General features: G+C 37.6%; 1 protein-coding gene across 3 annotated transcripts; it reads right to left on the reverse strand.

Moving 5' to 3' along the window:
- Positions 1-1,736: 1,736 nt before the first annotated feature.
- LOC103155413 (uncharacterized) lies at positions 1,737-20,706 on the reverse strand. Of its 3 annotated transcripts, none has more exons than XM_007577092.2 (6): positions 20,226-20,706; positions 19,758-19,963; positions 6,752-6,854; positions 4,983-5,160; positions 3,676-3,771; positions 1,737-2,522 (listed from the first exon to the last, which is right to left on the reverse strand). In XM_007577092.2, the coding sequence occupies exons 1-6, from the start codon at positions 20,691-20,693 to the stop codon at positions 2,092-2,094; spliced, it is 1,482 nt and encodes a 493-aa protein (XP_007577154.2). In that variant the 5' UTR covers positions 20,694-20,706; the 3' UTR covers positions 1,737-2,091. The 3 variants fall into 3 exon arrangements, with proteins under 3 accessions (XP_007577154.2, XP_016519006.1, XP_007577152.2); XM_016663520.1 differs by lacking the exon at positions 6,752-6,854 and adding an exon at positions 15,111-15,216; XM_007577090.2 differs by lacking the exons at positions 4,983-5,160; positions 6,752-6,854 and adding exons at positions 7,590-7,767; positions 15,111-15,216.
- Between the last annotated feature and the right edge of the window lie 6,337 nt (positions 20,707-27,043).

Below are 27,043 nucleotides of genomic sequence, written 5' to 3' on the forward strand. Positions count from 1 at the left end.
TTTAATAATGATTAATATAAAAGAAATCAAATCTGCCCCAGCGCAGGAATCCCTGAAAATACAAGGAAATTCAAAATAAGATGGCAGACGTAGCCTTGAAGTGAACCTGAGTCAGGTAGAGGTGATCAGGAGGAATCTAGTTACCTAGCAGTGGTGGTGTAGTTAGAAACAAGAGGCAATGAGGACATCTAGGGGTTGCAGCATGTCACTGCGAGGACCAATGTTATCCAATCAGACCGTTAGTTCCCAAAACCACACACACAAAAAAAATCCAAAGTACATCTGAGATCAGTGCAACTCTCCTGGACCATGCACAGAGAATACAATGGACCCTGTCTCTTAGGACTATGGGAAAGTTTTTAAAAAATAAAAAATTTTCACTCCTCAAACTGTGAAAATGCTAAAACTGTTTGAATCTATGGCAGCTGCTACCAGTTTCTACATATAATTAATGAAGGAAAACATAACATGTTTGATATATTTATTATATTCCACATGTCACCATCAAATGATCAAAACAGAAAAATATTCCATTTGAAACACATTTTACACTTAAAATGTTACAGAATATATTAAAGTCACATAATAATTGAAGTTGCACGACCAAGATGTTGTAATGGATGTAGATACAGACAGCGTCTCAGATACATTCATTACAAACCTTTCATAAAACATTAAAAAGTACAGTTTAGCCTCTTTCCCTAAATTAAAACATAAATTATTGTAAACCCTAAAGCCATAAAATAGTAAGAATTAGTAATAGTAATAATTTTGTTTTATGCTTCACTCCATCCAGAGAAGAAATTAGAATACATTTAGAATCCAGGGAAACTCTTATTAGTTTATCCAGAGAAACTACCTTAGATCAGCATTTAGTATTAGACTTTTAACATTGGAGCAAAACATAAAGAAACTCCTGAGTTTGCAAAACTTGTAAAACTTAGAAAGTACCACCCAGTTTTATCAGAATAAGAATCCAGAGAAACCCCTACTAGTTTATAAATTATAGACTACTTATTCTTATTGGTTCATAAGGAACCAATATGTAGTTTTATACTTTTACATTTCTTTTCTATTTATTTATCCAAAGAAACTCCTATTAGTTCATAAACTGCAATTTTTTGTTTTTCTTCTGCTTTTCTTTTGTTTGTATTTTCTCTAATTTATGTAAAGCACTTTGAATTGTCTTGTTGCTGAAATGTGCTATGTAAATAAAATTACACAATGATAATTAAAAGATTAAAATATTTTAGATAATTAAAGATTCCTTTCTTTATATAAAGATTAAAATGCAAACAGAATTAGCTTTTTTTAAGTGGATAGAACAGCAGCAGCATAGTTCAGGATCAGATTTTAATTAAAAGACAAGTTTAAACAACTGTAAATGATTTATAAAATATAGAATTGTATTGACTGCAAGGACTGAGGAACATTTTCAGAAATTATTGTTTGTGAGCCTCTGGGTCATCTATATATGAAGATTAAACCCAAACAGCACCAAGAAAGACACTGATCTGCGACTAAAACATTATAACTATTAAGCGTCCATAAGTTTGTTTCCTTCACAGGAACCATGCTCGACTCTGGTTCGTCTGAATTCACCAGGGTAGAACTTTGCTCCAGAAAATGGTTCTGGTAGGGAGGCAGCACATTTTTATTAACCAGATTTATGTTAAAGGGATCCACGATTAGTTGAACATGTTGGCCTAAATATGTGGTATTTTTCTATTAACTTAAAAATGGCTGTTTGCAGTGGTGGTTTCTGATGTGGGCAACATGGAAAACACCCAGGGCAGCATCTTGTGTGGGGTGGCATGAGCGTTCTCCCTACTCCAATTGCTTTAAAATTATGATCTGCTGCACTTAAATTATTTGATTTACATGTATCTTTATATATTAACATAATCATTAAAAATAAAATATCACCTCCAGTGATTTCTGCCAATGCAGCTCTTTAGCTCTGCTGCTGAGATAGAGGCTGAGCCCGGACTGAGAGTTGGGTTTGTAGGAAAAACATTATTCTTTAGTGATTAGTGAAGTTAGGTTTTCCATAATGAAGGTGATGATATATAAAACATTCTAGCATTCCATTCATTCACCGCCTAAAATCTTCTTCACCTGTCTCAGCAGATCTGAGACCCTTTGAGGATCTCTGTCCTCAAGTCTGTTGTTGAAGACAAGGCATCTATTGCCTACTTTCTCAGTCAGGAATTGCTGAACCTTTTGCATAATTTCTTGGATGTCTGGTTCTGTCTGGTCCTGGTGGGTGAAGAGAATCATGGTGCGTCTTAAGGCCTTGTTCTGAAATATTGATTCAAAGCGCTGTACTGTTGTTCTGATCAGATCTGCAGTGATGTTCTTCAGGCTGATGACCAGTAGGAAGACATGAAGAGCAGGGCCGGAGCATCTGATATAGTTTAGAGTCTCCTTTATCTCTTCTTTTGTGGTCAATTCTGAGAACTCTGGAGTATTGATGATTTTCACCTCCAAGTTGTCCAGTTTCATGTCAACTGAATCTAGTCCTGTGATGAGGAGAGTAACAGGATAGTATTGGTAAACAGGATCATACTTTCTCAATGGGAACTGAGCTCAGAAGAGGTCTGGGTGGGAGAATATAAAATTGGACTCAACAAACGTGCAGTCACGGAGGAGGGCTGCTCTGTGAGGCAGAAGCTCAGCTGGGGACTGCAGCTCCAAGGAGGAGCTTTGTGGAAAAGGTGGAGCTTGGTGAGAGGAAGTGTTTAGGCACCCCAGAAAGGTTACCATGGGAGATTGAAGAATTTCTCAAACATGCATGAAGGAATCAAGACAACACTCAAGGTATACCTTAGACCGTCCTTCACAACATTTTCACCAAAAAAGTCCTGGGCTGTTTATTGTTAACACTAAATATCACTTTACTCAGTCTGACTTTAAATGTTCTCACTAGGGATATTCTAATCAGCTTTTTTTGCCCCTGAATACTTAGATTTTGTGAATCAGTGAATCAGTTCTTATCCAATAGTTCAAAAATACATTTTAAAAAATGGAAGAAGTAGCTAGATGACAGCATTGCCTAATTTGGATATTTGGTTATATGATCTGGTCTGTATAGAAATTAATATCACCACTGGATAAATAAATATACATATATATCCTCGCTGCATTGGTTTTAGTGTGTACACATGAGGCCCTGGAAGTGGTGACTGCTGTCACATTGATAGGGAGGCACAAGAGAGGGGGTCAATCTAAAGCTTGGTAGCAGGTCTTTGCATCCAGCCTCAAATTCTTGGTTAGGAACATTCACAACTTCAGTTAAACTTTCTGAAACACTGAGATCCACCAGGTGATGGTTGTTGTTAATTTCAGGTTGCAGGCACAAGTTGAACTGAGGATGCATGCTGCATCTCATGATTATTTGTTGTTTTTCTGCTTTTCATGTTTTACTTCTTCAGTTGTTCAATGTTCTCTTGCTAAGAACCTTGTTAGTCTGCATTGTTTCCTTCTTGTACAGAGTTTGTTTCTTTCTGGAGGAACATTATCTTTATTTCTTCTCAGCTAGGTGTAGCAGGTGCTGAACCTCTGGGTTTTCATCATAAACATTCAGATCCAGTATGTCGGAAGTTTCAGATTCTCTTGATAAATATTTTTTGTTGAGGACTTTTAAAGACATGAGTTTAATTTCAGCACAGTTACCTGAAGAATAAAAGGCTTGCTTCCCAGATAACGTGTTTCCAGTGGAGCTGGTTTCCTCTCCACACCTCCCAGTAAGAACCAGTTTGAGTTCTGTAACTGCAATACAGTGTGTTAGATTGTGGTTTCACCTTTAATACAAAGTCTGTTTTAAAATGCTTTATACTGTTTTTGAGAATGTGGAAACTCACTGTACACTGTACTAAGTCCACCTTAAAAGTAGGGATGAAAAATTATGTTGTTTTTCATTATCATGACAATTTCTTGTTATAAGAAAATTAATTGATCTTGATATTCATGAATTATGTATTATTTTTACCGACTCCAAACACTAAAATAATGTTTGTGACCTTTAGAGGTTTTTCCACTGTTAGTTCCCTCAATATGCTCAATGAAATTTATTTTGGTAACCCATTACTATTCTTGAAATTCTTCCTTCTGTTTTTATTTTCCAGAATTCAATTTTTTCTATTTCAACATTTATTAACACTTAAAAACATAACAAAAACCTTTATTTGACCAGATAGTAATCTCATTGAGATCTACAATTTATTTTTCAAGATGGACTTAGCTGTTTACAAGTATCAGTATTTACATTAGTGCACTGGCATAGATTTGTTTAGTTTTACAAGCATAAAATAATGTTTTCCGGAGTAAATCATTTAAGAAAACATGACTGACTATTAACAGCAGTTGCTATTAATAATACTCCCATCTTCACTGAGTTTTACAAAGTAGTGAGAAAGCGCAGTTCTCAGTCTGTGCTTTCTCTCATTGAAATTGATTCCTCAGGCCAATCAGTGAACAGCAGAAGTTTTGAAGGATGATTTTCTGCGCTGTTTGAGAATTGTAGTCTGCCTGTAGTTTTAGCGATGGCAACGGAGGAAGTGAAGGAAGTCTTTTAGTCCGTTTTGATCACGCTTTCAAGTATTAAATTAACATTTCTCTCTTCACAGTGGAGGATGCTTGCTTACAATTCTAATATATAATTTCTGATTCACTTCCTGAAGTTAATAATCTTTTCATTTCATTAAGTGGTCTTTACTGCCTGCCAGTGAAACTAATATTGATACTTTTTTCAAACAAATAAGATCCTCAGAGGCCTGATCTTTTTCATTCTGATGGTCAGTTTGAATTTTACCAGGTCATCTTCATCACGACTAAATAAATGCTTTGAATGGCTGAAGAAAACTAATAAAATGCTTCTGAGTTTTGCATGTTCTGCTAAAAACTAAAAGATGATTAGAGACGAGAGGAACTGTTAGATCGATGTTGTGTTGCATGAAGTCTGTGATGCAGACGTGTCTTACCTGGGTAATGCATCTGAAGCGGACGCTCCACCTTCAGAGCACCCAGCCATTCTGGCCACAACTCCTTCACCAATTCATTAGCTTTATCATGGTCTTGAAATCCCTCAACATATGCCACATCATCATTCTCACAGTATGTGAGGAAATCTTCTGGTTTCTTAAAATCAAGCTTCAGCACCTGGTGAAAAGAAAGCAGTCCAACAAGATGAGCAGCATCCTTCTTACAGAACATGAGGAAAAGTTGAATAGTTTATTTTTCAACAAAACCACAGATAACCGAAAACCTCAAGTATTTTGTATCTAGGTCAAGTTGCCTGTTGGACTGTAACCTAACCAGCAGTCCACCAGCTGCTGGTTCAGTCTATGATTGTCTCCCATCCTGACTACAGCCTAACTGGTCTCCCTGCTGGTGCTGTAAAACCTCTGCCGACAGTCCATAACGTAGCACCATGTCTGGTCTTCAGTCAGTCTAAAAGCCTGTTTGCACTGTAGAGCCTGGCAGTGGCCGGCCCCGTTGTACTCTGGCCTTGGTTGTGTTCGCATTGAGCATTGTCGCCTCAAAGTGGGCTGGGTCTGTCATATGAAGCATCATGCAATACTTGCCAACGCCGTCTCTCCAGAAATCGCAGAACAGTTTTTCATTCCTCGCCTCATTCAGCTCCTTTTGTACATATATGTCAGCAAGGAAGTTAGGGGGAAAGAAGCTTTACCTTTTAACTAGGCCTGCTCCAATCAGGCTTTTTGCTGCCAATACTGATCCCAATCACCAATCACATGGGTTGGCTGTTAATTTTTTTTAATTTAAGTATAAAAGTTACTGGCTATGTCATCTGCCAAAAGTAAGTATAAAATCACCTTAATTTAGACAAAAACATACAAAAAAATCTTGCAGGCACAATTCAGCAACTATTCAGTCAAAAGAATGCCTGAAACACCTGATATCAATAATATTTAATAGACTGAAAACAACAAGGCTCTCAACAGCCTAAATTATGCAGAAAGTCTACTAAATCTCACAACACTGCATTGTTGCATTAAAATAAACAATCCTATGACTAAATAAAAACTTCAAGAAAGCATGGCTAGCTCTGAGAGGAGATCGATGTTTTTTCACAGATTGTCTGCCTCATGTTGGGACATGGCAAAAGTTTTAATATATACGTAAAAACGTTTTCTTTTTTTTAACTTGTATACTGTTATCACTACGTGTTGGACACACTGTATGTTAACGCAGATCAACAGCAAGCCAAACTCAATTTTCATGAGCCAGGAAACCGAGTGTCTTGCTCCTTTATTACGGTCCTCATGACAGATTACAATTCTGTACAATTGTTTGGAAAAGCTGTTGCTTTCGGAGGCGTAACTAAAGATTTAAGACACAGGAGGTGAAGTTGGCACATAGATAAGCAGACTTTCTCTGTAAAAATGTCGTCTTGACTGCTTCTGGTAGCCATAATGCATTGCAACCTCAGAATTCACCTACAAATGAACCAATACTAGCTGTATAGAAGTTTTTAAACTAAATGACCATCTTTTTAAGCATGAATTATTACAGAAATATTTACATTTTATTAAGAACTAGTTCTAACTTTTAGCTTTGGGCAGAACAAGTTACATTTATTGATTCTGTCAGCTAAAGAGCGTTTTTCCCATTTGTTTTTCAGTTGTCACATGTGACAACCAACCCTGAGGAGCAGGGGTGCCCAACCTTTTTGAGACCAGCAGCTGAACTGAATCTAGTCTGTCAGCAGGTTGGTCAGAGAGAGTACCTGGTCATTCTCCACATGCAGGGCCAAAGCAACGTGGTCCCAAACATAAAACTGGTAATCCCTCACACGTCTGGCTTCCATCTGATCTTCATTAAATTCATACCTGTGAAAATATCAGAAAAAAATCATGGACAAAAACTAAAGTACAGTTTGTCGATTTGTCATTTGACGCCAAGTTGTCACTTCCTGCTTCCAACTCTTAGTCATGTCCTTAACCAATACAAATTTTGTGTTTCCCACGGTAGCTAAATAGTAATTAAATTGATTACATAGTGCCACTGGTGTTGTATAGCAAAAATGTCCTGGTTTGAATCCCAATCTTAGTGGATTGTTTATATTCTGTTGACTGGGTTCTCTCTGGATACTCTACACTGAAAGAAATAACTCTTTGGATTAACATAAAAAAATCATGGAAAGATTTTCCACCTGATTACTTTGCTTTATTTCAGCACTATGTAATTCTGTTACTCCAATTTAAAGAAAATGTGTTGGCTCAACTTAATTTATTAAGGTTATTCCAATTTAAAGNAGTTAATAATCTTTTCATTTCATTAAGTGATCTTTATTGCCTGCCAGTGAAACTAATATTGATACTTTTTTCAAACAAATAAGATCCTCAGAGGCCTGATCTTTTTCATTCTGATGGTCAGTTTGAATTTTACCAGGTCATCTTCATCACGACTAAATAAATGCTTTGAATGGCTGAAGAAAACTAATAAAATGCTTCTGAGTTTTGCATGTTCTGCTAAAAACTAAAAGATGATTAGAGACGAGAGGAACTGTTAGATCGATGTTGTTTTGCATGAAGTCAGTGATGCAGAGTTCATACGTGTCTTACCTGGGTAATGCATCTGAAGCGGACGCTCCACCTTCAGAGCACCCAGCCATTCTGGCCACAACTCCTTCACCAATTCATTAGCTTTATCATGGTCTTGAAATCCCTCAACATATGCCACATCATCATTCTCACAGTATGTGAGGAAATCTTCTGGTTTATTAAAATCAAATGTCAGCACCTGGTGAAAAGAAAGCAGTCCAACAAGATGAGCAACATGCTTCTAACAGAACATGAGGAAAAGTTGAATAGTTTTATTTTTCAATGAAACCACCAACAACAGAAAACCTGAAATCTTTTGTAACTAGGTTATGTTGCCTGTTGGACTGTAAAGTCGTACTCAGGGGTGCCTTATACGGGGAAAAGTTCGGACAGTTCCAAAGGTCCTTGACCGGCAGGGGCCCCCCCCACAAAATAGTTTTTTTGTTGTTGTTGTTGTTGTTCATAGAAATAGTAAAAAATCTGGGCCCCTGTCGATTACAAAATCAATCAGATTCTGTTTTTAAAAATAGTTTTTAGCAGTAGAAATTAAATGTCACCCCTGCCACTCCAAAAAGCACACATCCATATTTGCACTGAACCCCTCTGGACCTGCATGAAATGGTTCGTTCCAGCTTAGCGAGCTTGATGGTGTTCAGCAGCAGTCAGTAGAAGACAAAAACGCCCGTGGCAGTTACTATGCTGCTAAGAAAAATAATAAAGTCAGTTTTTCAAAAAAAAAATAGAGAGAAAAAGACAAGAGTGTCTATTTGTAACCCAGTTTTTCTCCAAGGGAAGTGAGTAGACTGTGAGATTATCAACCATTCAGCATAGTTAGCTTAGCTACAGATAGGCCTGTCACTATAACAAATTTTGCTGAGTGATTAATTGTCTAAAAGACTATTGCGATAAACGATAATATTGTTTCAAGACCTTTTGACACTGATTTAATGGAAATGATGTAATAATGCATGCTATTTCCTGCCATAGATAGATGCATTTTATTTTCAAAAGAGCACATAACACTGGAACTAATAAACTAAACAAACAAAACAACCAAAAACAAAAATAAAATGGATTCTCAGTCTCCATTAACAAAAAACTTACTTGAATAAAAACTAAACAACATAAAGCCAAAGTGGAAATAAATACTGCATTCAACCAAAAGAGTGCAGATTATAAAGTCTGTGTACTATATTGCCCTTCATTAATCACTAGATTTAGATAGAGAAGATGGGCCATCCAACTACCTAATGCAATAGTTCAAACTACACGATTATTGATTTCGTAACTGATCATCCTGTTGAGTGATGTAGATCGTAGGTCTGCTCCGACTGGGAGCTTAATGCAGCCTGTTGAATGTGACAGGTAGCCAATCAGAAAGCGGATTCTCCTCCGCGCTTTCTGAGGGGAAATTACGGAGGGGAATCCCAAACAGCTGACGCAGTGCAACATGAATCCAGCAGACATCAAAGATGATATGGGTAAACATTAATATTTATTCAACATTTTGTGCAAAGAATATAGAAATGACAAGGAGAGGAGTTGGAGCTAAATTGCTACCGCAGTTGATAAACTCTAAGTTTTCAGCTGTTCTTTGTTAATGTGACATAAATAGGTTATAATGATTTTCATTCAGTCAGGACTCTAGCCACATGAATCACAGGTAGATTCTAGTAAAGCATTGATTAATGCCTGATTTTAAAAGAAGTTAATTGGACTTGTAGCCTTTATTTTGTGCCCATGTGGCTGGACACCACACGGCACGACAAACCCGATCGAACTGTTATACCTAGGATTTCTGTCGGCTAATGTGCCTCTCAGGTTTTGAAAATGGGCCGACAGTCGGCCGATAACTCATGTAGTGTGCGCTGGACATTACACTAAGGAAATAGGAAGGGTGGGTCAGTGGAGAGCACCGGAGTTGAGCCTTTTTTCATTCAGTGTCAGCAACAGAAACAAAAAAGGCAGGAAGAGACGATAAAGCCGATAATTAAAATGAGGTCGATAGGTTTAATTTATCGTGCGATTAATTGATTTATCATTTATCGCGACAGGCCTAGCTACAGTCTACTGTTGCCTCCATAGCATTTAATGAATTAAGGAAAAGAAATACCAAGATATTCATATATTTAGCTTGTCCCTGCAAGCTATTTAGCATCATTCCAGTGAGTCTATGGGGATTCTCTGTTTCTTTTCTCTTTTTACTAGTACACAACAAAAACACGATATTTGTTGCTGACAGAAATTGAAACAATCTTTATAAAATTATTTTAAAAAATAGCCTACTGTCTGAACTGCAGCCAGTCCAAACAGTTTTACCTTAAATTGCATTTAAATTAGATATCTGTTGCCACGTCTCTCCTGACCTGTCCTCTCCTAAGTGAAATTAAAGCTGCAATATGTAACTTTTATAAAAAATATTTTTTATGTATTTGTTGAAACTGTCATTATGTTGTGAAAGTATGGCATGAGACATAATTTGTGAATAAATTATTTTCTCTGCCTTCGCCCAGTGCTATCTAGAAACAACCAATCAGGAGCAGGAAGTGGGCTTTAGTGCTGTCAATCACAATCTTGTGTGGCTGCTCATCCTCCCTCCCCTTGTTCTGTGCTATGCTGTAGCTAGCATAGCCTGATGTGAATGCTCAGTCTAGTTAGCATAGCTACCAATGACAGCAGATAAACAATTTTCCTGTAATGATAAGTTGTTTTTCCACCATTAGCACATTTAGCAGTGAGTGAATGAGGTTGACTGAGGTTGACTGACAGCGCTAAGAGCGTCCTACTGGTTCTAATTGGTTGTTTGGGCTGGAATGTTGCATTGCTTTAGCCAGCTATAAGTAGTTCAGGGACAAGGTGGAGGAGATTGATTGTTTTCACAGATTATTTGTCTCATAGCAAAATGTCACAACATGGTGACAGCTTTAACAGATATGGAAAACATATTTTTTATTAAAGTTATATACTGTAATCCAGACTTCATTTTTTGAGAAGTCTGGATTGCTTTATTTATATTTTTGCATGTTGCCTATGATTGTTGCTGGTGGGGAGAGACCTTACAGTAAGCTAAAACTAATTTTTAAAAATAGAAGCAACCTATTTGCATACAGCATGCGGACTGTTGCATGTAAAATTCACTAGCAGTAAATATTGTGCTAGTATCAAAGAAAGCAAGGCAGTTGCATGCCTTTAAAATTTGATGCCTTTTATGGGTCAAATAGACTCAAGAAATTGTAACAGCAAGGGGTGCCCCAATTTATTTTTTGTCATGGGGCCAAAGTTTCCTGGTGGCGCCCCTGGTCGTACTAAACCAACAGTCCACCAGCTCCTGGTTCAGTCTATGATTGTCTCCCATCCTGACTACAGCCTAACTGGTCTCCCTGCTGGTGCTGTAAAACCTCTGCAGACGGTCCATATAGTGGCACCATGTCTGTTCTTCAATCAGTCTAAAAGCCTGTTTGCACTGTAGAGCCTGGCAGCGGCCGGCCCCGTTGTACTCCGGCCTTGGCTGTGTTCGCATCATACAATAGCTGCCAACGCCATCTCTCCAGAAATTGCAGAACAGTTTTTTGTTCCTCATCTCATCCAACCCCTTCTGTACATGCATGTCACTGAGGAAGTTGAGAGGAAAAAATTACGTCAGCTTTACTTTTAACTAGGCGTGCTCCGGTCAGGCTTTTTACTGCCAGTACACTTCCCGATCAGTACCAATCACATGAATTTGCTGTTAATTTTTTTGATTAAAGTATAAAAGTTACTGGCTATGTCATCTGTGAAAAGTAAGTATAAAATCACCTTAATTTAGACAACAACATACAAAAAAAATCTTACAGGCACATTTCAGCAACAATGAAAAACCTCTGTCACCTGAAAAACCTGATAACAGTAATATTTACACATATTGAAAACAGTAAGATTCTCAACAACCTAAATTATACAGAAAGTCTAATAAATCTCACAACATTGCCTTAAAATAAAGCATTAAAATAAGGCTTGTTTTAATGCTTGTTGTATTAAAACAAACAATCCTAAGTTACTAAATAAAAACTTCAGGAGATCATGGCTAGCTGTTCTGTGCTGGCTCTGATTGATTGTTTCTGACTGAGTAGTGTAACACTGCAAAACACAGGGAGGAGGAAGAGTATGGGGGAATTTTTCTGCCATTATCAGAAACCTCATTTTAAAAGTGTCTTTCTTTTCAAAATTTGTAATGTTTGTACTTCTGCATTACAAGTTTGTGCTTCTGCTCTCTTTCAAATATTCACTGGGCTTTCTCAAACCTTCCTCCTTGCTCTCAAAACTTGTTTTTCTGCTCGGATCAAATCTCAGCTTGCAAACTTCTCTGCTCGCTCATGCAACAGAAAAATACAGTTGCCTGGAAACTTCTCAGCCAGTAGAATGGAAGTGTTTTATTGGGTGTGTTTGTTTCCTTCTAGTGGGTGTGCCAGTGTGGCTATGGATCTGCCTACATCAGTGTTTTTCAAACTTTTTTGAGCCAAGGTACATTGTTTTAATTGAAAAAATCACGAGGCACACCACCAACCAAAAATGTAAACAAAGATACTCTGTAGCCGCCTATTACATATATAGTCATTCTTATCAAAGTGTCTTGAATAGGAATCAAATGGACACAAACATTTATTTTTATCATATCTTATATTTCTTATTTGAAATTGCACTTAACATGTCCACTTCAAAAATACACCTGAACAGTGCCACAACACTGTCGTGTGTGATGCATGAATGTAGTAACATTCATGCATCACTAATTCTCTTGTTTTAATGTAAAATGCTCTGTACCTACTGCCATCTAGTGATAATAAAATTACATGATTTTTGCCACTACTCACTACTACAGCAAAGACACTCAAAGATGGCATTATTTGCAGATAATTAATTCGTTTTCAAAAAATCTTTTAAGACCAATTACCGTATTTTCTGGACTATGAGCGCACCATACTATAAACCGTACCTTCAAATATTTTGAAACCCTCCCATCCCCCGGAAACTTACAGCTGCACCGGGCTACAGGCCGCTGGTATCTCTGCCGCTCTCGGTTTCCCATAAGGACCCAGCAGAGGGCAGCAGAAGACTGCGTCCTAGAGTTTAAGTGCAGCGGCTTTATTTCCCTCCTGTACTGCCAGATCGATACTCCTCAACTTAGAAGCTGCATCATATGAGTTTAAAAACATTTCTCTGTCGTGCCTGCTGCTAGCATGTGCTTGATCTAAATGAAAATTAGTGCGTTCTTCTTTGATTTCCAATTTTGACTTCCAATGATTCGCTTCCTGCTAAAGAGCCCCCTGGTGGTTGAAGAAAAATCCACAGAAAAGCCGCATGTTCGAAGTGTAGGAAAAAAGTAGCAGCTTATAGTCCGGAAAATACGGTAGGTGAAATTGGATAATTTCCACGGCACACCTGACTATCACTCACAGTACACTAGTGTGCCGTGGCACAGTGGTTGAAAAACACTGGTCTAGATAGAGAGATGTCTGCCTATGATAACAATATAGGAACAATCTAGATAGATAGTAGAAAATCCATCAGACTGGTAGAAATCAACAGCCATTTTTTTTTCAAAGAAAGCCGTTGTGGCGGATACAATGTATATATTTCACACCAGAATGTAAGCTTTTATTGTGAAGGGGAGAAGGTGAGGTGTAAAGACATCAACGGTTGTTATTCATTCCATTTTTGGTTTTTGTTGGAAGACATTGAGAATTAAACAAGACTCAAATTACTTTTTTGTCTTTTTCTGCTGACTTCCCCACCATGACTTTTTAAAGTGTAACTAATCTCTTCCTTTCGGCTTTTTACCTTTACCCATGCCAGTGCATCAAGCCATCTCAATGCGCTGAACCTGCAGCTTCAGGGGCGGGAACACATCATCACAGACATGTATGCTGAAGTGAGAGCTTTTAAAACTAAACCATATCTATGAGAAAATCAGATGCTACATGGAAACATTGGCCATTTTCCCTGCTGCCAAACCATAAAAACGCAGCTCTCATGTGTTCCCGTGCACACAGTTTGGTGAAAAATGCAGTGTACACTGCGCTGAGTTTAGCTGGCGATTTGCTGACTGTGATCCCCAGAAATGTAGATTTGAACTGCTAAGTAATCCGTTCAAAGTTGATGTGGTAAATGCACCAACCAGTCTCCAAATAGAGCTGAATTAACTCCCGTGTAATGACACACTTAAGTCAGTATGATGCTGTGGATGCCGCACAGTTTCCACATTTCATCCCTGACACCATGCCTCAGCTCAGCACCCAAGATGCTCAAATGCTTTCCATGTTTGGCAGCACTTATCTGTGTGAGCAACTTTTCCCCACAATGAAGATGACCAAAACATCTCACAGGAAACGTCTGACTGATGAACACCTTTGCTCGATACTGAGGATTTCCTCAGCTCAGAGCCTGAACCCAGACATTGATGAATTAGCATCCAAGAAGAGTTGCCAGGTATCTGGCTTGAGCACAACATATTATATCAGTGTGGCAACCTGATCTAATCTGGCTCCCAGATTAGATGTTTCCTTTGTGATTAATGTTTAATGTTTCCTTTGTGCACTTTTTCTTGCTACTCCAAGGCATGAGACTGAATGGTTGATTTATTTATTATGTTTATTTTATTTTTTTTATTTATTACCCTGTGGACAAATGTTTATTTTGATATTTAAATCAGAAGGCTGCAAACAGACAAGAGGTATACAATTTTTATTTAAATTTTATTTAATAAATGAATGTTATATAAGCATTGTTTGTTCTGTATTCAGTGTTAAAGCAAAACATGTTTTGATCCGTATTAAAAAGTTCATTTGTTCAATGTTAGCCCACGACTTTGTCCAAGTTCTAAATTTTGGAACACTGTGTATTTGAGTTTGACACCCCTGCACTAAAAGGAAACAAACCCACCCAGTATAACACTTGCATTCTATTGGCTGAGAGGTTGCCAGGCGACGGTACTTTTTTGTTCCAAGTGCAAGAAGAAAATGTTTCGTAAGCGAGCACAGAGGTTAACAAAATGAGATTTGATCTGAGCAGAGAGATCAGTTTTGAGAGCAAGGAGAAAGGTTTGAGAAGTGAATATAAGAAAGAGCAGAAGTTTGGAGTACAAGCATTACAAGTTTTCAGAAGAAAGACACAAAGTCCTGTTTTCAAAATGAAAACGTAAGCACACGTATTAAAAGTTTTGAGAACAAAAAATATGAAATCCTTCTTTCAGACTGAAAATGTGGGCCCTCGAATTATGACAGAAAAATCCTCCATAGCAGAGGAACTCAATATTTTTTCATAGATTGTCTGGCTACATGTTGGGACATGGCAAAAGTTTTAATACTTAAGTAAAAATGTTCCTTTTTTAAGTTGCATTGATTGATGCTGTTTTTTCAGCTACAAAAGTTTTTTTTCCCCATTTGTTTTGCAGTTGTCATATGTGACAACCAACCCTGAAGAACAGGGGTGGCCCAACCTTTTTAAGACCAGCAACTGCTATCAGCATTGAATCTAGTCTGTAAGAAGGTTGGTCAGAGAGAGTACCTGGTCATTCTCCACATGCAGGGCCAAAGCAACGTGGTCCCAAACATTAAATTTGCGTGGCCGGTGATTCTCGACGGCTTCCATCTTATCGTCATCAAATTCGTACCTGTGAAAACATCAATACAGAAAGTTATGGAGGAAAACTAAAGTACAGTTTGTCGGTTTGTCATTTGATAACCAGGCGTCAAGTTGTCACTTCCTGCTTCCATATTTTAGTCATATCCTTAATCAATGAAAATTGTGTTTCCTATGGTAGCTAAAGAGTAATGTAAGACTCAGGGGGAGAGCAATACAGGATATTTACAGAAAAATGGTTTAAAAAAATTGCGGGAAACGGGGGGTAAAAAACAGTAGTGATAATGGTAGTTTCCCTGCCAAAACAGGAGGCTTGACAGGTGTGCCTTGCCCAGCTTTTGTGTTTATGTTAGCAATGGGATTTGACACCGTTCGTCACACTCAGAAACTCTTCTACCAGCCATGTACCGCCACAATGATTTCTGCCTCCCGTAGACCGGGGTGATATGAAATTTATTGTGCGGTTCGTCCGTAAAGCTACACTTACACTGGCATCAGCTACTCAGCCACCCGCCGTGTTCAGTCTATTCACTTACCGGTATAAATACTCCTGCAGCGATCTACCTGCCGTTCGCTTTGAACCAGCAGCTCCCGGAGGAGAAAGGCTGCCGTACTCCAGGCCTCGCACCAGTCATTTTAAGGATGCTTGTTGGTCACTCAAAAAACAATGAAAACCCGGGCATTTTCATGGATCAATAAAATCCCCACAGCCGAAATTGAAAATTGGACGTTATGCCGCTAACCCTTCCTTAGCTTTCGTCAACAATTCAGAGGTGGAAGTGAGAGCTCCGCGCAACGCAAATATGTTGGAACACGGTGCGCTAAATAATAAAACAAACTAGAAAATTCCTGCAGAAATTTTAAGGGGCCTGCCAACTGTGCCCATCACTTTAAACCCAGCGTTTCAAATTTGCCGTGAAAAATAGATATATGCACGTCTGACATACTTTACCCACAAGTAGCACACAGTAACTGTAAATATTATCAGGTATAATATGATAATCTAAGTCGCTACTGAAAAGCAAAGTATAAACCCCAAATCAGTGAAATTCAATCCGAGACCGACGACTATAAGCTTCGCACATGTGGTTCTCACTCATGGTCCAAAATAAAAAACATGAAGAAAGTTGGTAATAGTTAATTTCTAAAAACAATTTAAATTTTCATAGTAAAGATTTTAATTTACACTCAAAAATTCATACAAGTAATAATTTTATGTAAGCAAAACATGAATAGTCACAGGAAATATGTATTCTTCCCACAATACATTGTGAGATCTGATTCAGCGCTGTGGGAATACTCGCTGCCTCTGTCTAGGACCCGTTGCTATGGTAATTAATGATCTGCACCTGGGCTGGCTCTCTCTGTCAGACAAGATGCTGGTTTCTATACTTGTGAGACACCCAGCGTCGGTCTCCAGGACCCTGACAAAAAACCATAAGCCCTAGGAAAATTTTGAAAACATTTTACAGGAGCAGGCATGTGTATCTATGTCATGACCAACTTTTAGATCAATAGGCCTCTATTTGTGCCTGTGAGGGGGAGTTAAACAGAGTTTTGGAGTCAGACCTCCACTGTGCTGTGTGTGAGTTTCAGAGAGAAATCTTAGTGATGCTGTGAGTTCCTCAGACTCAAGTTTTTCCGTTTTTCTCAATTTATGTCGTCATTTTTACACAGAATCCCACTAAAAGTAATAGCTCCAATGCCGGGATCGAGCCGCACGTTTTGATACCACTTTTGTGGGTGGGCACGCAGCGGTACGAGCCGCATTAACGGTAATGGAAGAAGATGTTATAATAAACAGACATTCTATTGGGTGTAGAACAATAGGTGCCTGCCATGCAATGCATGGAGGCAGTGACTGACCTGCTTCGCAGGTCAGTCACTGCTCTCCCTATGCATTGCTTATGGCAGGCCCCAATTAACGAAGCTTCGAAGCAGGTAAATTTTCCTCGAGGAATTTTAATAATTGAGGTACTCAAATTGTGCATTAAAAATTGTGTTATTTGCTCACAAATATTCTAGTCTCTGTTGAAAACTTACATTTTCACCATACTCGCCTCAGAAATCAGAAATGGTTTGACAATAATACATTATCACTAAATTCGGACAAGAATAAAATCATGGTTTTTGGAAACTGTTACAAAAGTACTCAAATTCAAGTTTAGATAAAGGATATGACTCTAGAAAGGGTTTACATTAGCGGTTGTACGACTTCATATTTTTTAAGGTCCACTACAACATGATAAAAGTCGAGTTGACGTCGACTAGTGATGTCATAATGACGTAAGCGCAAAATACTTCACAGCAACTTGGAGGCTTTATCAGATTTATTCATGGCAAATATTGATGAAACAAAAAAGATTTTACTAAATCTATTATGCAGAATTAAAATAACAAGAAACAGAACATTATCACAGACTTCTTCGTGAGCAGCGGAGAAAAGTACGAAAAGTTGCGCAGTCGGGTCTGACTTTTTTTTTTTTTTTTCAAACACTGCCTGAGACTGATGATCTCTGGATAGCTGCACATATAGGAGTCAAATTATTACACTGACTACAATGATGTTTTTGGAACATCACAAACCAAACTTATTATGAACGGATCCCGTTTGGTTACTGTTAAATTCAACGAAGCCACCTGCTGCTCCTCCGCCCAGATGTGCAGCAGGACACCCCGCTGACTCAGCAGCGGCTCTCTGACTTTGCGGGATGAACCGACATCCAGATGGTGGCAGAGATCGCCTCTATCAGATCCTCAGAATGAAGCTTGAACTTCATTTTGTGAGGATTTGAGTTTTCTGTGTGTTTATTTAGGTTTAGTCTCCATGCTTGACACGTTGTGGGAGCCGTCGCTTCTCTAGTCCTGGGGCTGAGACCTATGGGGGCCAACTGGTCCATGACTGAGATCTGTACCAGTCGGAGGACCAGGCTGAGGAGCACGTGCCAGTTTGTCAGTTCTTGGGCTGCCGCCCATTACCCCTAGACAATCATTTTTAATAAATGCCTCTGAAGGGCTTAAAATAATTCTGGTTGTCATGTCCTTTCTCTTTTTGTTGAAGCCTTCTGAGCCAGGCCATAATATGTTATTACACGGTATTTTTATAAGAGCGTAAAGCTGCCAGGTTAGAAGCTTCAATACGCAGAGTGATGCTGATCAGTTGGAGCCTGACATCATACCGCATTGTCGCACATTACTCCGGTAGTCTTTTTTTAAGAATTTTTTTCGGCTCTAGTTGCCTTAATTTGACAGCAATCAGCCAGGAAGGGGGCAGGGAGAGGGAAGCGGGTGGGGAGAGAGGCATGGGCCAAGGAAACCGAGGGCAGGGGTCAGACTCCAGATACCCTGGTCTGCAGTCTCTATATGCATGGCGCCATGTAACAGCTATTCCAGTAGCCTTTCCTGGAATATTCAGTTTCTCTTTGGTAAATTATTTAAATTTTTATACAATTTGTGCTGTCTGACGAACTCATCTAGTTTGCCTTCTTTCATTTTCTTGGAAAAATCACTTTTGTCACACGATTGCGACTAGTCGACTGGCCCCGTAAAAAGTCATTGTTGAGTAAAGAGTCGACTAGTTGGTGCAACCCCTAGTATACATTAATAAGGTCCTTTGTGTAATAATAATGAAATCAATTGGAAACCTCATATTAAACATTTACAGAATAAACTATATAAAAGCATATCAGTCCTGGCTAAAACAAATATATTCCGAATAATAAATCACTTCATATCCTATATAACTCTCTGATTTTGCCATATTTAACAAATTATTCAGAGATGTAGGAAATTAATTACAAAAGCTCTTTATATCCACTAATTATCCTACGGAAACGAGTCATTAGAATCATCCATAATGTTGGTTATTATGGACACACAAACCCGTTTTTCTTAAAATCTAGAATTCTTAAATTTGAAGAGCTGGTGGAATTTAAAATTGCTCAAATTATGTTTAAGGCATCAAGTAAACTGTCTGCTGAGCATATGCAGAACATGTTTTTTGAAAGAGATGGGGATTTTAACTTAAGGGGTAACTCAAACTTAAGGATTTGTAGTTTCTGAACAACAACAAAGAGCTTTTGTATTTCAATTCAAGGCGTAAAATTATGGAACAAGTTAAATGAGGAATTAAAACAAAGCAAAAATGTTATACAATTTAAAAGAAAATATAAGGAGGTCATTTTCACAAGACAGAAATATGGGTGAGAATTAGCAAAATGTGTATATGTAAATTGAGGCTAATGTATATGAGTGTGTAGGTATAGATGTATATACTTAGACATATGTAAACCCAGATAAGATGGAAAATTAATTAACCTATTTTTATTATTTTTAGTTTATGTTATTTATTTAATAATGAGGGTCCATCTGTAAATATGGAATGAGTTAATGGGATAGGAGTTCCTACTTGTTTTCAAGCATGTTAAGATTACTGTGGTACAAAAATATGTCTTTTGCATTCCTTGTTCATATCTGCGATTTTATACTTCTATCATGTTCGAAGTAAATAAATTGAAGTTCAAGACAACAGCACACTGAAAACTTCAATGCAGAAGGTTTCTTTGTTCTTACCAGTGAGTCTCACACATGGCCTCTGACCTCCAGATAAAGCATCCATCTTTGTAGACACAGATGGAGTTCGGGTCGTCTGTCAGTAGAGGATAGTTTGAAAACTTCTTATTTAAGTCTGGACTGTGAACCAGAACAGTATACATCACTTCCTGTTTGTACAGTACAGTCTCATAAACCCGCATGACCGGATCATCTCCAGAACAAATCTGTGGAAAGCAGGCAGATTGTTAATGGAACAAAACAATTATTAACTTTAATTTTATTTATACCAACAGATAAGAACAGGCGCATTGATCAGGGACAGGAAATAAGATGGAAGCTGTGCAGAGATGCCCCAGAGATGGTCCAACTCAGAACAGCTGAGTGAAAGACATAGAGTGGACAGAACCAAGTGCCTGGAATAGTGTAGAGGAAATTGACTGGGTCTCATAGTTAAAGTGAGACGTGTCACCAGCGGAGAGGTGTTACCTGGTCTCTATAGGCCGTCAGCACCTCCTGCAGGGGGAAGGTGAAGCGGAAGGAGCCCAGCCGGGACGTCTCCTTGAAGGCTGGAGACGTGGCAAACTTCCACAGGAACCTCTGCTGCTCAGGAGCCACGCTCCTCCTGTCTGGGAACCTATTCTCCGGGAGCCTCATCTCTGCGTTATTTATCTCGTCTGGTCCCACAGCCAGACTCCACCATATCTTGGATTCTCCATCTGGAGTTCTGAAGCCTCCATCCCCCCTGATCCCACGTAACCCTAATTCTCCAGTTTCATGTTTCAGACGACTCACATGGAACTCTGGTTTAGGATAGTTTGGGATGTCTTCGTATAGGTAGTTACTCCTCAACTTAAAATTTTTACCTTCCGTTTTCAGATCTGTTAGGTTTAGATGATGCCCCGTAACAAAATATTCAGTGTATCCTCTCCTGTTCTGTCGTGTCTGCATCATCATTCAGTCCTGCAGAATGTAGATGAAAGATAAAGGAGATATTTTTGTCCAAAAACTTTGGCCTGACATAGGACAGGCAGGTACACAGAACACAGTAAAACTTATATGTAAACTGTAAAACAGTCCACCATTTGACTGAAGCAAGATAATCATGATTTTCTTCTTCTAGCTTTGAATGTGAGGATCTACTTTCTCTGACCAGCTAAATCAGTTTGACAGAATTCAATGAGTTAATAAGCTCTGACCTGAAGAACAAGCTTGGCAGCACTTGTTACAGAATGATTAACTTACATTTTTTCTTTGCTCACCAGGTGTTACCTCCTCTATGTAGACTTAAATAGGTAGACAAACATATTTATGTCTTGCATTCTTACTTGTTGCTTTCTGGTCTACAATACATAAGCCTACATATGTATTGTAGGCTTATTAAACATGTGTCATAGAAGACGAAGCTGAAGTTGGTTTCCAATTCCAGCTTCCAATAGCTAAAGGGCGATTCACTACTTTCCGCATCTTTAATCAGCTCTAGTTTAAAAACTACTACACCTAGAGACTTGAAACCTGGACTACATTATTCTGCTCTAATAGCAGAATATTTATAACCATGTTTGGGATTTGTGAAACTTTTTCCTGATTTGTGAAAACTCAATAAAGTTCGACAATCACTATTTTTTGGCACCTATTTCATTACTATAACTGCTCTAATTAAAAAAACTACAACTCCTAGACTCTTCAAACCTGGATCCGATTACTTTCAATTAATAGCAGAATATCTAAAACCATGTTTCTGATTTGTGAAACTTCAATAAAGGTTGATTTTACCACTTTTTTGCATCTGGATCACATTAGAACTGGTCTAATTCCAAATCTACAACTAGAAACTTCAAACCTGAATCAGATTACTTTCAATTAATAGCAGAATATGTAAAACCATGTTTGGGATTTATGAAGCTTTTTTTCTGATTGGTAAAACTTCCAAAAAGTGCGATATCACAACTTTTTTTTATCTCGGTCACACGAGAACTGGTCTAATTCCAAATCTACAACACCTAGACTCTTCAAACTTGGACTAATTTATTCTTCTCTACTAGTAGAATATTTAGAATCATGTTTGTGATTTGTGAAACCTTTTTCTGCTTTGTGAAACTTCACTTCACAGACCCCTGCAAAAGATCTTTTCTTCCAAAAGCCATCACCATCTACAATAACTCTTCGAAGAATTAATGAGTTACACCAACATTTTATTTCCCACTGGGATTAATAAAGTGGTTTTGAATTAGAATTGAATTTGACAAAAAACCTGCATGGAACATGTATGAATAGTAATCTGATCTTTAGTGAAGTTTCACAAATCACATAAAGGTTTCACAAATTCCAAACATGGATTAAAATATTCTGCTATTAGAGCATAACAATATAGTCCAGGTTTGAAGAGTCTAGGTGTTGAAGTTTTGGAGTGACCAATATCCAAAAAATGTCCGAAATCAACCTTTATTGAAGTTTCACAAATCAGAAAAACGTTTCACAAATCACAAACATGGTTTTAAATATTCTGCTTGAAGGGGAGAATAATCTAGTCCAGGTTTGAAGAGTCTAGGAGTTGTAGTTTTTTAATTAGAGCAGTTGTGGTAATGAAATAGGTGCCAAAAATAGTGATTATGGAACTTTATACCACGGTAAAGCTAGCCAGCTCTGCGTCCAGCCGGCCCAGCACACGATATACAAGTGCGCAGTAGCTCAAGACATTATGGTACACCCATTTACGTGCTGCTTTCACAATAGAAGCGCATATCCGGTCCATGTTTGAGCTACTCCAAATAAGTTTCCAGCCGCTGCATTTGCAAACAGAAAATAATATATGCTGAGAAACTAATACAAAATAAAAACTAATATCTCCCTCTCTCTCTATTTACATCATATAATCCATATATATATATATATATATGTATGTATGTATGTATGTATGTATGTATGTATGTATGTATGTATGTATGTATGTATGTATGAGAAAGTTGCAACTAGATCTGATGTATAATTTCAAAATAAAAACCTATCAAAAAGTCATATTTATATTTTCCCCACTAAGTTGCCGTGCACGTTGCTGAGAAACTCTCTGTTTCCAATGACTGCTACCACTTCTGGATAGCAAAGGGACACCTCTAGAACACAACCAGAAAGTGGCAACTAGATCTGATGTGTAATTTCAAAATAAAACACTATTAAAATAGTACTTTGTATCTATTCTCTCTAAGTTGCCGTGCCCATTGCTGAGAAACTCTCTGTTTCCAATGACTGCTACCACTTCTGGATGACAAAGGGACACCTCTAGAACAGAACCAGAAAGTGGCAACAAGATCTGATGTATAATTTCAAAAGAAAAGCCTATCAAAAAAGTCATTTTTTATATTTTCCCCATATGATGGCAAGCCACACAGGGTAAGATCCACACCTCATCATAAGTTGCCTTCCACTTTAATTTGTTTTGTAAGTTTAAGTATTCTTTATATTTTATTCCACCTTCCAATCTTTATATGGAGTGCACACATATTAACAATGCAAGGTCGAAATTCAATTTTGTTGTATTAATATTGTTTTCTTTGTTTGAGTTACCTGGGTGTTTGGCTCCCCTCCCTGGTGGACAAAAGGCATGGCAAAGGGCTGAGGTTCCTAAAGTACTGCTGATGGCCTCATTGGACTGAACCACCTGTGTCATGCTGGGGGGATGTTTTTTTTGGGTTTATTTCATTGTTTGTGTTAGTTGTCAGGTGGCAGCCATTTTGTTTTCCCCTATTGTGTCCACATGGTTTAGCTAAACCAGTATTTAAATCCCTTTATGTGTCATTTCAGTTAGGTCAGTTGGTTGTCTAGTCAGTTATGTCTTGAGTCTAGTAATTTGTGTTGACCTCTTTTATTGGGATGTCTGTTTAATTGTTATGTTAACCTTTGTTCATACTTTTGGGTAAATAAAAACCCCTTTTTTTAATTTAACACCTGTGTTCTGCACTTTTTACTGTTTGGTCCCTGGCAATTGGTGTCAGAAGTGGGATTAATGCAGTACTAGACAGGTGTTGATTTTTTTTTATTCACTGTGACACTGAAATTCTGAATCAACATATATTTCCTGTAAAATGTTACATTTACTCAGATTAAACTTTTGATCTGCATTCTACGTTCTATTACGAATAAAATATTAGATGTTGGCAGCTCCACATCATTGCATTCAGTTTTTATTCACAAATTGTTTAGTGTCACAACTTTTTTGAAATCTGGTTTGTATATAAGTAGTATATATATAGATTATAGAAAAATTTGTATATAAATAAGATGATTGAGTTAAACCCGAAATGACGAGTGAGGCAGCTCTTGACTACATTTTCTACTTATTTTTGTATATAAAAGTAAAAACATCTTATTTTAAAAGGATTTAATTTTGAAATTATATATCATATGTGTTTGATATTTTCTGGTTGTCTACTAGAGGTCTCCCTCTGTCATCCAGAAGTGAGAGAAGTCACTGGAAACAGAAAGTTTTTCAGCAATGAGCACGGCAAATTAGTAGGAAAAAAGTAAAAATGTGATTTTTTTTATTAGGTTTTTATTGTTGAAATTATGCATAACATCTGGGTAACGTTTACTGGTTCTGTTCTAGAGGTGTCCCTTTGCCATCCAGAAGTGGTAGAAGTCATTGGAAACAGAGTTTCTCAGCAATGCGCACGGCAACTTAGTGGGGAAAATATAAATATGACTTTTTGATAGGATTTTAATTTGAAATTATACATCAGATCTAGTTGCAACTTTCTCATACATACATACATACATACATACATACATACATACATATATATATATATATATATGGATTATATGATGTAAATAGAGAAAGAGCATATATTATTTTCTGTTTGCAAATGCAGCGGCTGGAAACCTATTTGGAGTAGCTCAAACATGGACCGGATGTGCACTTTTATTGTGAAAGCAGCACGTAAATGGGTGTACCATAATGTCTTGAGCTACCGCGCACTTGTATATCGTGTGCTGGGCCGGCTGGACGCAGACCCGGTCTTGTGAGAAATTCTATTCCCCCGTGAAATTCTGTTCCCCCTGTGTCGGGAGCACACATTGCAGCCAGAGAAGTTGATCCGGCGGATCTGACCATTTTCACAGCACTTCTGATCGATTTCTCGGTAAAAACTACTCATATAATCATGTCAATGTTGTAACTTTCAGTTTAATCGGCAGCTATCAAAATAAAAATACATACATAAATTAACGAGGTCCTGCGTGGAGGTCTTTTTACGCTGTTTTGTGTTATTTTAAACGCGAAGAGAATCGATCTTTATTTTTTTTTTCAGTTTTTGTCTCGTAAGCCTGATAAATAAGTCAGTCAACAAGCACAGGTTTCCAACACGTAGTGTGCATTTATAATTTTTCATTTCTGATAAAGGAGGGGGGAAGCTGACCGATAGCAGGGCACAAAAATAAAGACTTCCTGAAAAGATAAGAGTGTAAACTTTTTGGTCAATCCAGTTCTAATGTAAAATGACAGATTAGTGGATTAAGGAAATATCTAGTATGCTATCACACATAATTTTTGAGAATTTGGAAACAGTTGCTTTTTATTTCCCAAAGTTATGAGGGGAGAAGAGGAGAGAATGGATATTTCAGCGGCCTGAAATAATGTGTTCCCCCTCTATAAAATGGAAACAAATTAATTTACCTGCAAAGTCTTTTACTGTGTTCATTCCCCTTATGATCAACAAGAAATCCTGCAAGTTTGAAAACATTTGCTCTTTATTTCCCAAAGTTAGGATAGGGGAAAACAAAATATTTTAACCGCCTGATAAAATCTGTTCCCCCTACATAAAATGGACATGTACAGTGAATTAATTTCTTTGTTACCTAAAATTTGGATCATTAGATGAAGCTGTATGTTTTAGTTTGCAGAAAAACTCCTAGCAAAAGAGGTTGTGGATTTTCCTGTTTCCACTGTGGCGTCTACAGCATGAGGTTGGACATTGCTGTGAGACTTATTCTTAACAGTGGTGATTATAACATTAATATTCTTATTTTGAGTGTTAATGAAAATTTTTATCATTACTATAATTTGTATGTTTTGATAAACAAAATATGTACTTAGCCAAAACTTAATACATCAACATGTGAAAACAGTTATTTAACAAAATTGTTTGTCAATAACTTAATAAGTACAATAATTTCATTTCCTGTAGTTATTAAAAGTAGATGCTGTTGAGGGTCAAGAAAAGCCCCAACATCCTGCATATGTACAATATTAGATAAAATTACCAATGCAACACTTCAAATCTGGACTAGATTATTCTCCTCTTCAAGAAGACTCTTTATTCCCATGTTTGCGATTTGTGAAACTTCACTTAACAGACAACTGCAGAAGATCTTTCCTTCCAACACCCATCACCATTTGCAATAACTTTGAAGAATTAATGACTTACACCAACGTTTAATTTCCCATTGGGATTAATAAAGTGGTTCTAAATTAGAATTGAATTTGAAAAAGACTGCATCTACTTTTAATAACTACAGGAAATGAAATTATTGTACTTATTGACAAACAATTTTGTTAAATAACTGCTTTCACATGTTGATGTATTAAGTTTTGGCTAAGTACACATTTTTTTTATCAAAACATACAAATTATAGTAATGATAAAAAATTTTCATGAACACTCAAAATAAGAATATTAATGTCTTATCTTTTCAGGAAGTCTTTATTTTTGTGCCCTGCTATCGGTCAGCTTCCCCCCTCCTTTATCAGAAATGAAAAATTATAAATGCACACTACGTGTTGGAAACCTGTGCTTGTTGACTGACTTATTTATCAGGCTTACGAGACAAAAACTGAAGAAAAAAAAAGATCGATTCTCTTCGCGTTTAAAATAACACAAAACAGCGTAAAAAGACCTCCACGCAGGACCTCGTTAATTTATGTATGTATTTTTATTTTGATAGCTGTCGATTAAACTGAAAGTTACAACATTGTCATGATTATATGAGTAGTTTTTACCGAGAAATCGATCAGAAGCCCCGTGAAAATGGTCAGATCCGCTGGATCAACTTCTCTGGCTGCAATGTGTGCTCCCGACACAGGGGGAACAGATTTTCACGGGGGAATAGAATTTCTCACAAGACCTGCTAGCTTTACTGCGGTAACTTTATTGAGTTTTCACAAATCATAAAAAAGTTTCACAAATCCCAAACATCGTTAGAAATATTCTGCTATTAGAGCAGAATAATGTAGTCCATGTTTCAAGCATCCCCTCTCGCGGGAGCGCGCATCGCTCTAAAGTCTCGCATATTGACGAGAAACCGGACTGAAAT

The sequence above is a fragment of the Poecilia formosa genome, unplaced genomic scaffold, assembly GCF_000485575.1.
Source record: "Poecilia formosa unplaced genomic scaffold, Poecilia_formosa-5.1.2 Scaffold427, whole genome shotgun sequence".
NCBI lineage: Eukaryota > Metazoa > Chordata > Actinopteri > Cyprinodontiformes > Poeciliidae > Poecilia > Poecilia formosa.